Here is a 13,155-nt window from a genome sequence, read left to right as displayed (position 1 = left end):
TTAACCAACTAGCAACCACATTAGTCTGCTATGTGTCATCTCTTGAAAATCTGCCTCCCCAGGCAATTAGATAGCTGAGATACTTTTAGTTATTTACACTATTTGTCTTTGAAGCACATTTGTGCAGTAGTCTACCATTGACATCACTCATAACTGTTAACAGGAACACCTTCACAATTGCTTGCAGTTAAGTTGTATAATGCTAGTTACTGCTAACATGAGTGCATGTTTATTGTTGTTTCTTCTAGAGATGACCAATTGATCACTATTCGTACACTAACTTGTATCTCGAGGATGCTCAAATGTCTGGAGAAGCATAGCATCTAGTGAGTCAAGAAGGTCTAGACAATATCATCCACGGAAAAATACTGGTAAACAATTACACTTGGCTTGTTTGTGATTTCCTATTAGGTTGTTCTGACGAGTGTTAAAATCATTGCTAAATTAATTTCAAACCAATGTTATGTGTTGATGTAGATTTAAGTTATAAACATGCTTGACTAATAATGTTTCTCTTTTTCAATACATTTTATTCAATACATGCATGTGTTGGTTTATGCAACAATTAAACCTCTTTTTTGCTTAATGTATTAGGTGTGCACAATGTTTAGTGTAACTCAGAGTTCCAAGTCAGAGTTCCTGGACAAAGCCAGGCAGGCACGTGAGGAGAGGAAGGGACACAAGGAGAAGGACATAGCAGCCACCCGAATCCAGGCACTCGTCAGGAGATTCCTCTGTCGTTGCCGACTCCAGAAGCAAATAAGGTCAGCTTTACAGGCAGCGTTTTTCATCATGCAGTTTGACAGATCGCTCTAGAGGAGACTGTCGAGTAAAATGTGCTTTCACGAATAGTAGATACAAATATTTATCTTTGATGTTTTGCATTAGTGGAAAGAGTATGAACAGGTCAGAATAGTCTATCTATAAAATGTTTTAATGATAAGGATGTTTGAATTCTTTCTCTGCCTCACTAGGAAAGATGTCGATGACTACTTTGAAGCATCTGATACTGGGACAACAAAAAGAAATGCACTATCCATTTTCAAAATTGCACGAAAGTTATTATTCGTTTTTTGCCCAGATGATAAGCTGGTGAGTTAATGAAATAGCACATTTTGCACTTACTGATTCTAATCTTAGTTGTGCAATTGATATGCATAACGTGTGGTACAAACAAGCAGCTCTGATACTGTTTGCTACACAGAGGTTCGAGAAGCTTTGCCGCTCCATTCTTAGCAGCATGGAGGTTGAAAATGAGCCCAAAGTGAGTATGCTTAAGGCTTAACTTATCAACTCAGTTGACATAACAAATGATACCAGTACAGATCCTAAATTAATCCAGTTTGTGATTGCTTCAGTGACTTCATTCTTTTATTGGTCATTAGGTTTGGTATGCGTCATTGGCTCTTTCCAAAGACCTCACCATCCCTTGGATCAAACAGATTAAAGATGTCCTCTGGATCTCCTGTCAGTTCCTGAAAAAGTTAAAGGTAAATCTGAATGCTTTGATCATTCTTATGGTAAAGAGTGGATCATTTTACTCTCACAATGTAATTACATCCTTATTTTTCTTCTCTTCTGTCACTTGTAGCCTGACATACTGCAGGACAATAAACTGGTGACCCTGTACCTTTCCATGTTAGTGACCTTCACAGACACTTCAACTTGGAAGATAGTGAGAGGGAAAGGTCAGTGTGGGGTTATATTATTGTTGCACACATCTGCTCATCACACCTTGCTTTGAAAAAATCCTAACCAAAAAAAATGTCCCTCCTCTGCTCAAGGAGAGGCTCTCAGACCAGCGTTGACTCGGATTTGTGAGAACATCATGGGGCATCTCAATCAAAAGGGATTTTATTCTGTACTTCAGGTAGTGTAACACACAATATCCATCCCCCATCTCCCTAGGAGTTTTTAAATGATTACTATGCAGTGTTTCCTCCAGGAATTTTTACATTAGTGGCGGAGAGCCCTGTCCGCGCGCGAATTGTTTTCGCGTGCACGCGCATGAAACGCGCACGCGTGCTCAAAACAACGACCTCATTTCAACCAAAACTAGAGGGAGGATGGCAAAAAAAAAATAAGAATATACAGAATATAAACTTGTGATACCGGTTTTCATCCATCAGCTCTGAAGGTTTACGTTACTCACGGATCCAATGTCCTTCCAAACGAGCAGTCTGGCTCCGTCTCAAACACAACAGGAAAAGTATGTCCAACTTGGCGAAAGTTTCCGAGTATTTCCAACTTGCGCGAGTTCTTCAACTTGCGACAGTTTTTTAACTAGATGTGATGGCTATCATGTCTATCATGTCTATCATGTCTGTCAAATTATCAAATTAGCCATCGTCCTGGCATGCTTGGGTGTTGGTTTCAACGCACTTTCCTCCGTTTGCAACAAGAAACTCTGGACCTTTTCATGAATTAAAGTGGTCTTAAAATCCAAAGTCCAAATAAAAGTAACAAACGAAAGTAATATATGTTGGTGTACATACCACAGCGCACAGTAGCTGCTGCTTGTTCTCCCGCTGTAGTTGTAGCTGGTGATGGTGGTACCCCGCCATAAACGTTGTTAGCTGATCCACCAACTAGCTCCTTTGCTCCTGCCAGCCATGCAGTTTCGGATCGCTCATAGCCACTGCTAGTTTCAGCAATGTTTGAAGTGTCTGGGACATCTTTTTTCTTGAAAAATCCATCCATCTGTCGCTGTTTTCGTTGAATTTTTCGAAGTTATTTAACGTGATATCTTATTTGTGCACCTAGCTAGCTAGATCAGCTTTTTGTATCTTTTAGATGGTTCACATTTAGACCAATTGTGTCACGTCGTCAACTGAATGTTTAATGTCATTAATCTGATTTAGGATCAGCGGTTAGAGAGAGATGGGCGTGGATTTAGGTGCACTTTTAGTCAACATCCATTATAGCGCTGATCTAGGATCAGATATATTTTAATCAGCTAAAATGTTCAGAGGTGGATTTTTTTTTTTTTTTTTGTTTTTTTTTGTGGACTGAATCAATTAGTGGCGGAGGAAATTCATTCGTGGCGGCCCGCCACCAATAAATGCATATAGAGGAAACACTGCTATGCTGTTGCTCAATATGTCTGTATGTGCATTTATGGTTATTTATGTTTTTTAAATTTCAGGGATTAGGCTATTTAGCAATTTGATGATTTTTGTCTTTCCTGTACAGATTCTACTTACCAACGGACTGGCACGTACTAGGCCCTCTCTTTCTAAGGGCACCCTCACAGCAATATTCACACTGTCTTTAAGGTGAGTGGACAGTGGAAGCCCAGTAATCCCCATTAATAGAACACAGATGAATGATCTCAGCTTCATTATTGCAAGCAGCGGGGGTCAGACCTTTCTGTAGATATTCCCTTGTCTGCTCTTTGCTTCCTCTCTCGCCATCATTGGGTTTGTTGTGATTTGATTAGGACCCAAAATCAAATTCCGCTTATTCAATCTTCAGTCAATGGCAAAACTTAGCTTCACAAACACAATGAAGTCTTATTGTAGTGTATGATTTGTGTTCTCAGACCTGTCATTGCTGCTCACTTCTCTGACAACCTGCTGAGGTCTTTCCTCATTCACATCATGTCTGTTCCAGCAATCGTATGCCATCTCAGCACACTCACCCCAGAGGTAAACAGGATTCTTAATAGGACTGGTTGTTAAAATCCCTAAATATTCAGCACAACAATTGAGTGGAGTTGGAGATGTCCTCTTGGGTGGAGTGGAATTACACTCAAATGTAGACCAGTCCTAGTATAAAGAGTTTGTACAATGACATTCTGAGACGTTTGGCTGTCTTACCACAGCTCTGAATGTCTTATTTCTGGCCAGTGCATGACCTCCATCCAGACTCATGACCTGCTGCGAAAGTTCATCCTGTTCCTCAGCCGGGAGGAGCAGTGTGTAGACATCTGTGTTTGCCTAGAGGGAAGCCACACACTCTGCTTACTGGGTAGGAACCTTTGTACTCTGACATTGTATGTTTTTGTCTACGTGGTATCTGTTTGCACTTGTGTGTGGGGTCAGTGCATATTTTTAAGTACCCTGTCTAGGCTTTGGGAAGGATACTGAATAGAATGATATTGAATCCGTTTTTTTTGGTTTGCTTGGTGGGGCTTCTGTTATTTCCTTCTCAGGTAACCTGATTCACCTGGGCTTCCTCAATGAGAAAGTGCTAGAAGAGGAAGCTAATCACTTTGTGAAGGACCTGACAGACATGCTGTCCTACTGCCAAAGATATGTGTCTCAGAAGAAATCCAACCTCACCCACTGGCACCAAGTCCTGGGCTGGTTCTCCCAAACTGTAGACTATGGGTCAGTAAGAGATCCTCAGACATAACCTGAATGTGCTTTTAACTATGGAAGGCCACTCTGATCTGTCTCTGTCTCTCTAACCCTAACCCCTCCCCCCCCCCTCCTCCTCCTCCTCTCTCCAGTCTGAATGAGTCCATGCCGCTGGTCTCCAGGCAGCTACAATACCTGTGGGGTGTTCCTGTGATCCGGACACTCTTCAGCGACGTGCTCAGCAAAAAGCTGGAAAGCCAAGAGCCTACACCTCCGCCGCAACAGCCAACCACGTCACAGAACAACCTGCCAGTCAAGAGTGAGTGGCGTTCAGAACATAGTCACCTTCTTAACCCTAAATATCATATATTCTAGATATGGTTCAGTTTATTCTGTTTTTCTCATAACTTGAAAATATGACAGGCCAAGGTGACGATATGTAGTATCTTCTGTGTGTTTTGCATTTGTTTGGTTTAGTCATTGTTTTTGTGTTTATATTTTTTTCTGAGGACTTAATGGCTGCCATTATAAGTTTGAGACAGAAATCTGTTTGTCATAGAAGTAGAGGTGCAAAAACAAGGACTCACTGCATTGTGCATTGCTGATGTTTGCTGTAGACCTCTTCAAGCGGGCATTTCAGAAGTCTGCGTCAGTGCGCAACATCCTGAAACCAGTTGGGGGAAAGCGGGTGGACTCAGCCGAGGTGCAGAAGGTGTGCAGCATCTGTGTCCTCTACCAGACGGCTCTCACTACACTCACTCAGATACGACTGCAGATCCTCACAGGTCAGTCTATCAGTGGTTCACCAATTCACCACACGCACACGCACACGCACGCTAGCTAGCCCATCATGCTCTCCCTGTCTCTGGTGTTTCCTCAGGCCTGACATACCTGGATGACCTGCTGCCTAAGCTTTGGGCCTTCATCTGTGAGCTCGGTCCCCAGGGGGGCCTCAAGCTCTTCCTGGAGTGCCTGAACAACGATACAGAGGAGTCCAAGCAGCTCCTGGCCATGCTCATGCTTTTCTGCGACTGCTCACGCCACCTCATCACGTATGCTTGAACCACAAACTTCAAACAGAAGTAGAAACATACACAATCACACTACTGAATGTTTCAGCAGAGAATACCATTTCTGGGCTTCCTATTTATTCATGTAATATATGATTTTTCATTCGTCACAGAATCCTGGATGACATCGAAGTCTATGAAGAACAGATCTCTTTCAAGACAGAGGAGCTTGTCACCATCTCTGCGTTTCTGAACACGTTTGTGTACAAGATGATCTGGGATGGCATCTTAGGTGAGTGTGTCGCCTCCCATCCCGTCAAAATCTAAGACTTGAAAGTGAAGCTGAGTGCCAGGCGCATGTACACGGCAGATGTACACATGACAGATTTGCTAAGTCAGTGTGACAATGTCATGCGTGTTGTCTCTGACAGAGAATGCTAAGGGGGAGAAGCTGGACCTGTTCCACAGCGTTCATGGCTGGCAGATGGTCCTCTATGAGCGGGACTGCAGGAGGAAGTTCTCACCTGATGACAACTGGCTGCGCAAGTGAGTATCCACTAGAAACTAGGGGTGTAACGGTACACAATAATGGTTCGGTACGTACTGCGGTTTTGAAGTCACTGTTCGTAAAAATGTTTCGGTACAGCAGAATAAACATTTACAAAACACACACACACACACACACACACACATACAGGTGCAACACCAAAAATTTGAATATCGTGCAAAAGTTCATTCATTTCAGTAATTCAACTTAAAGGGTTAAACTTAAATATTATATAGACTCATTGCATTGTACATATGCATGATTATACTTTTCAGAGGGCTGTCATTTCTGTATTTAAAATCATTTTCTTATTGATTTCATGTAATATTAAAAATGTCTGAGATATTTAATTTGGGGTTTTCATAAGCTGTAAGCCATAGTCATCAAATTTATAACAAATAAAGGCTTTAAATATCTCGCTTTGCATGTAATGAGTCTATATAATATCTAAATTTAACCCTTTAAGTTGAATTACTGAAATAAATGAACTTTTGCACGATATTCGAATTTTTGGAGTTGCACTTTTTTTTTTTTTTGTGCAAGTTCGACGTACAGCCAGCTACATACCCGATCGCAGTTGAACAATGCCGGCATATAGCTTTGGTCGGATCCACCTGTCTTGGTCCAATTGTAGGTACGGTAACTGAGAAACCATAATTTTCCTAAACAGGAAGGGATGCTGGAGGAACTTCAAGCTCTAGTAGTTTAAACTAAACTAAGATAAACTATTGGCAATCTCTCTGTGGCGTGTGTGCTTCAACACACAAAACATTTTGGCATGTGAAGAGGGTAAAAGAACGCTGCATTCGTTCGGTACACACGCGTACCGAACCGAAGGACCAGTACTGAATATTTCTGGTACGAATACGTTTACCGTTACACCCCTACTAGAAACATAAGATGACTCACTCATGACTCACTCATAAGATGTCTGCACGATCAAAAGCCTATTGAGGTGTATGACCTATATAGTCTGATTTGTGTTAAAAGGCCACATACTCACTCTTGCCTATTTGCATTCAGGGACCTGAAGCCAAGTGTTTTGTTCCAAGAGCTGGAGAAGGGCAAGAGGAGAGCCCAGCTAGTGCTGCAGTACATCCCCCATGTCATTCCACATAAAAACGTGAGTGAACCGGGACGGAATAATGTAATAATACTCTTCCCCCACTTTGTTTTAGTAACCTCAGTGTTGTGTCTTACTCCTGTTCATCGTCCTCCCCAATTTAGAGGGTTCTACTGTTCCGGAACATTGTTACTAAGGAGAAGGAAACATTGGGATTGGTGGAGACAAGCTCTGCTTCCCCCCATGTCACTCATATCACCATTCGCCGCTCTCGGATGTTAGAGGTATAGAGTTCATTGATTTACCTGGTATATTACACCTTTTTAGGAGTGAAGGGTAAAATTTGAAAAATGGTCAAAGTTTTACGAGGGGTTACACTTACTGACACTGATCACTATCTGGATGCTCTCCCTTAAGGATGGATATGACCAGCTCCGCCGCTTGCCTGTGAACTCTATCAAAGGCGTCATCCGTGTGAAGTTTGTAAATGACCTCGGTGTAGATGAAGCTGGTATTGACCAGGACGGTGTCTTCAAGGAGTTTCTGGAGGAGATCATTAAGAAAGTCTTCAACCCTGCACTCAACCTCTTTAGGGTACTTTCACCAGTTTACATTTAAAAAAAATATATTATTATTTTTTGTGAGCGATGATGATGATTAGATTAGATTCAACTTTATTGTCATTGACAGAGTACAAGTTCTAAGACAATCGAAACACAGTCTATCTTTTTTCGAATAGCTAAGCTTTGATGATGGTAATGATGTCTTTTTCCTGTAGACTACTAGTGGAAATGAGCGGCTGTACCCTTCCCCTACGTCATACATCCATGAGAACCACCTGCAGCTCTTTGAGTTTGTGGGGAAGATGCTTGGGAAGGCCATGTATGAGGTGCGTGTGTCTGCTCACTGAGGAGGTTGACAACTCAGTGAAATTTGCAACTATAGCCATTTGATGAAAAAGTATTTTCAGCGTCACCCTTAAAATACACCGCAAGCGTCAACCTCAGCAGCACGTGTGCGTTTCATTTCGGCACCCATGTTAACGGGTTAGAGCTGCCATACAGCACGCGTGAGGTGCGCATCTCAAGCATGTCTCACGCTGGCTGCCGCGGCACACCATCTAGAGATTAGGACTCTCTCCTATTTTTTTCTCGTGCCGTGTGCGTCTCAGACAAAACTCCATGTACAAAGATAGGGCTGGCGGTAGCAGCTCTGCAGTTAGAGCCACAGAAGACACGCAGCCAGTGTGGAAGCCGCAACAGTGAGAGCCGCTGGAGTTCCACCACGCACACGCGCTGCTGAGGTTGACGCTTGCAGTGTGTTTTCAAGGGTCAGGCCTCCTTGTTTTCACTGTGATATTGAATGGTAGAGTTTCCTCACTCACTTCTGGGCTGTCTTTGTTTTGTGTGTGTTTAGGGCATTGTGGTGGATGTTCCCTTTGCCTCCTTCTTCCTCAGCCAAGTCTTGGGCCACCACCACAGCACTTTCTACAGCTCTATCGACGAGCTGCCCTCACTAGACTCTGAGTTCTACAAGAACCTCACCTCCATCAAGGTGACAACAGCTCATCTCCCATTATTTTCATGTATCCCCTGGTTTATGGTTACTTTGATCTATTTTCATATGCTGTTATCTGTTACTAACAACTTACATTTTTCAGCGCTATGATGGGGACGTTGGCGATCTAGGGTTGACACTATCGTATGATGAGGATGTTATGGGGCAGGTAGGGGCTGAAGTTTCAACTGAATATTGAGCTCTAAAATGTGACTCTAAAAACCTTTTCTTTTATGATCTAACACGTTTTAAATGTTCCCTTGCAGCTGGTCTGTCACGAGCTGATACCAGGAGGAAAGACAATGGCAGTCACCAATGAAAACAAGTGAGCAAACGCAAATCCAATTTGTGACTTTTTTTATATGACTTTAAAATAAAGACCATGGTCTTCATAAGTGTACAATTATATCAATTCAGTGATGTCTTTACACGTTCACCAGATAATGTATTTTTTGTGTTGCTTGACACGTGACTGCATTATGTGTAACCACTCCCTGGCTTTGACCTCACCTGTCCCATGATGTTTCCTGTGCTGCAGGATCAGCTACATCCACCTGATGGCACACTTCCGCATGCACACCCAGATCAAGGAGCAGACCGCAGCCTTCATCCGGGGGTTCCGCTGCATCATCAACCCAGAGTGGCTGCACATGTTCTCCACCCCAGAGGTCCAGCGCCTCGTCTCCGGGGACAATGCTGAGATAGACCTGGACGATCTCAAGTGCGTGATTCCCAGAGACAACCCTAATCATTCCCCCACGTCACCCCACAGTTTTCCTTGGTTTTTCACTTGCCCATTCAAACATTTAAGGGAAATCTTATCAACAGTGTCCAAAAGGTGGTATGTTTGTGAACGTTAGCTGATTGTGTGAGATGGTGATAACTACTGTAGGCTACGATGTTTGCTGACATGGTCTCTATTGTTCTCAGGAAAAACACTGTGTACTATGGAGGCTTTCACAGCAGCCACAGGGTCATCATCTGGCTGTGGGACATTCTGTCCAGTGACTTCAACGCTGAGGAAAGGGCCATGTTCCTCAAGGTAAACCGCATGTCAAGATTTTTTTTTTAAACTAAAGACTGTAGACAATTTTTTGACTGTTGGAGACTCCTCTCCCTAGATGTTTTAAGCTACAGTATTTCTTAGAAATCTAGAAAGCTCCAGTAACACTTGTAATTATAATGTAATGTTTTTGTTGTTGTTGTTGTTTTGGGTTTCCAGTTTGTTACAAGCTGCTCAAGGCCTCCCCTCTTAGGTTTTGCCTACCTCAAGCCCCCCTTCTCCATCCGCTGTGTGGAGGTCTCAGATGATCAGGTGAGAAGACATGGATGATTGGAAAGGGATGATTTTGTTCTTTGTGAGGTTGTTTTATTTTAAGTAATCAGGTTGTCTCCACATCTGTGTCCATGTGTTCATGTGTGTGTTTATGTCTGGGTCCATGTGTTCATGTGTGTGTTTATGTCTGGGTCCATGTGTTCATGTGTGTGTTTATGTCTGGGTCCATGTGTTCATGTTCGTCTCTAGGACACTGGAGACACCCTGGGCAGTGTCCTCAGGGGTTTCTTCACCATCCGGAAGAAGGAGCCTGGTGGTCGCCTACCCACCTCATCCACTTGCTTCAACCTGCTCAAGCTGCCCAACTACAGCAAGAAGAGCATCCTGCGTGACAAACTCCGCTATGCCATCAGTATGAACACAGGTTTTGAGCTCTCCTAACTCCCCTGCACAGGGCCAGCCTGCACAATACGGAGCCAGAAACGGCCTTTCCCAGACTAGGGGTCAGGCTTACCAGGAGCCTTTACAATCAGTGGAGCTTCACCAAAATCAAATGGCAGCCACATAGGATCCATGCCCCTTCCCCATGACTCAGAACATGAAGCCAGATTAACTCCACCTCTGTCTACCCTGATCAGTCTGGAAGCTCCACCCACCCCAAGGGCTCGCAAGCCCGTTGCTGCCTGTATAACCATGACATAACTTATTTACTAAACATTGGCAGCCATTGCCCTTGTTGGAGTGATGACTTTTTTTGTGTTTTGAATGACAAGCAAAGAAGATAAGTTGGAGCAGCCCATTTGGAAAGATCGCTCTACTCTCAACCACTCCTTAAATCCTACCCTATGTTATGATTCATGAACAAGTAGGAACATCTAACCTAATGAATTGCCGAAATAAAGGGTACTGTACATCTCTACTATTTCTCAGGCTTAACAGAATGATACTAGGATCTTACACTCCCATGTGAAACGAACTGTAAAGCAATATAGATGCAATGCAAGCCATTAGACACGTGATTGACTCCTCATCTGAGCAAAACCAAGGGATGCTTTGTTATACATAATGGAATATTAGTTGTTATCCAAACAAGTCTCAGCTGTCATCTGGGGAGATGACACCAGAAGAAAACCTTGTTGAACATGATGAAAGCACCTTTTGATAGAGAAGACAAATCATGTTGAACAACTTTCATGAAGGAGAACTGACTTTTCAGAGGTGGTCTTGTGTTGACACCTGTGTCATATATATATATATATATATTGTGTCCCTCATGAGTTAAATGATTAATGGTGACCTCAGTCGTTTCCTCCCCATGTACACGATAGTCATCTGACGTCAGCTTTAGTCCCTCTACTTCTCTGTTCTCTACTAGACAATGTATCCATATGATATCTCTTCATCTTGAACAGCAACAACAAAATTATGTTGTCAATATTTCCTTCATCTCGCTGGTGTTTGATACAGTCACAGGATGTCATGATCTGATAATCATGTCTCTTGAGTATATTTTTTGCAACTGTGGCATTGGGATGTTTTTATATAGTTTTCGGAGTTTGTTGAGTTCTAGCCAGAGTACAGCAGATATAAAATGGACATCCATTGTTTTTCCACATCGCTGTTAGTGACATCCCCAAAAAACATGTTACAGTGAAGTCAATCAAGAAAATTTCTCTATCCACAAGGATGTAACTGAAGATTTCTCTCTACACTTTTGAATAATGCTGAGTGCCTCATGAATGTCCTCTTGTATGTCCAACCATGTCGTTCCATCACAAATGTAACTACAGTATGTCTTGGAATCAAGCCATAAACATGGGACAAGATATTTACATATACTGTATCTTCAGCCTGCGTAGTAGAGACAACTCAAAACCACCCACCACCAACATTGAACCAACCAACAAAAAAGATTTATTTGCATTTAGGATGTTCCCTCGTATCTGTGGACCTTGAAGCCATGTGGATAGGAGTTACACCGAAAGCAAACCCTACAACATGATGTCATGGGTTGGTTGATGAACTCAGTCTCAAAGCATTGTTTTTGTATCCCTTAAGCCCCCTTATCCCCGTTCTCTTGCACAGAAGAATTCTGCTCTGCTTGCAGTTCTAACCTTTTTTAGTATTGGTCATTAGAATGACTTATTGGAGTTTATACAAGTTTTAATTTGATTTGCTGTTTGTAGGTACAGGATGCATAGAAGAGACTATTTAAGGAAGTGTGTCAGTGGTAGGCAAGACAAGGGACTATGTCACGTCACTCAGTCTACCTTTAGCTTAAATAAATTGAAAGATGAAAAGGCTGAAAAAGCAATAACCCAGGATTCTGTGTTATGCAAAACTGTTTTGTGAAAGATTAATGGTTGTGGTAATTTTAGATGAAAAAGGACCCAAGGCTTCATACAAGATTAATCATTAATGTCATCACCCATCTATCCTATATTGACTCTTGGTATAATGACCAGTAGCTAAAATAACAGTACAACTTTGTGATGATTTGATCTGACAAAGTATGGTAATCTGAAACCTACCGATGAGCCGAAATCTGTGATCCATGTGTGCAGTGACACTACCTATACACCCAGTATGGCTTGAACACCTTTTTTTCTACATTTCAATTTGATCAATGTCATCAATCAAAGGACAAGCCCTACATATCATTGTGATTAGATTGGACTGTCTTACCCCTCCTTGCGTAGTTGCGAATTGTGCTCTCATACAAATCCAATATATGGGCTCTCTGCTCAATCTAATCAATTTCTCAGTGGTATGTGTCTACCTGTTTTAATCAATTGTTCAAGCAGCCCGATGTTGAGATAGTAAAGTAACAAAGTGGAAATGGGGCATTGGGGCCACAGTGGAAGAAAACCCCTGTGTCCAGAGAGACTAAAAGATACCTCACAAGCTTTGTCTATTGTGTTTGATGAGGTCACTCATCAGTTTTAAATGATGTCATGAAATCTTGCAAAATCTTTTTATGAATTAGAAAATATCCAGGAAATGTGCAGCATACTCCTGTGAAAGTACTGTCTCCCTCCTTTTTAAAAGAAGTGTCTTTGAAACTGGTTGCACTATGTGAAATACAGGTTGTTGAAAAGGCTATTTCAGTGTAAAACATGTCATGTGTAAAATAACATTTCTGCTGTAAAATATTAACATAATTGTTGAGTCATGTAAACCATTAATTATTATAAAACCTTTAACAACTAAAATGTGCCTTCATTTGTTTCCTTTAACTTAACTTAATCCAGTTATGAGGTGTTCTATGATACAGCCACATGTAAGCGTATTTTCTATAATTATCATAAATGATGGGTGTCTGAAAAAGCCAATTGAATACACCTGTTTGAGTTGCGTGTTTTCATGATGGGTCTTCTCAATCTGTGGAACGCACCAAATCA

General features: G+C 42.0%; 1 protein-coding gene across 1 annotated transcript; it reads left to right on the top strand.

Moving 5' to 3' along the window:
* Positions 1-603: 603 nt before the first annotated feature.
* Positions 604-12,892, top strand: ube3b (ubiquitin protein ligase E3B; the record flags this gene model as incomplete). Its single annotated transcript, XM_080532618.1, has 26 exons — positions 604-764; positions 975-1,092; positions 1,205-1,264; positions 1,386-1,490; positions 1,592-1,688; positions 1,785-1,870; positions 3,193-3,275; positions 3,542-3,647; positions 3,849-3,969; positions 4,154-4,331; positions 4,454-4,620; positions 4,919-5,086; positions 5,182-5,353; positions 5,485-5,603; positions 5,743-5,857; positions 6,882-6,981; positions 7,086-7,205; positions 7,339-7,515; positions 7,700-7,810; positions 8,338-8,475; positions 8,582-8,647; positions 8,745-8,803; positions 9,017-9,199; positions 9,409-9,520; positions 9,701-9,793; positions 10,004-12,892. The coding sequence occupies 26 exons, from the start codon at positions 604-606 to the stop codon at positions 10,193-10,195; spliced, it is 3,207 nt and encodes a 1,068-aa protein (XP_080388744.1). The 3' UTR covers positions 10,196-12,892.
* Between the last annotated feature and the right edge of the window lie 263 nt (positions 12,893-13,155).

Source organism: Nansenia antarctica, assembly GCF_963989245.1.
Source record: "Nansenia antarctica genome assembly, chromosome: 5".
In the NCBI taxonomy this organism is placed as follows: domain Eukaryota; kingdom Metazoa; phylum Chordata; class Actinopteri; order Argentiniformes; family Microstomatidae; genus Nansenia; species Nansenia antarctica.
Note: the sequence above shows the minus strand (reverse complement) of the source record. Positions and strands in the feature narration are given on the sequence as shown.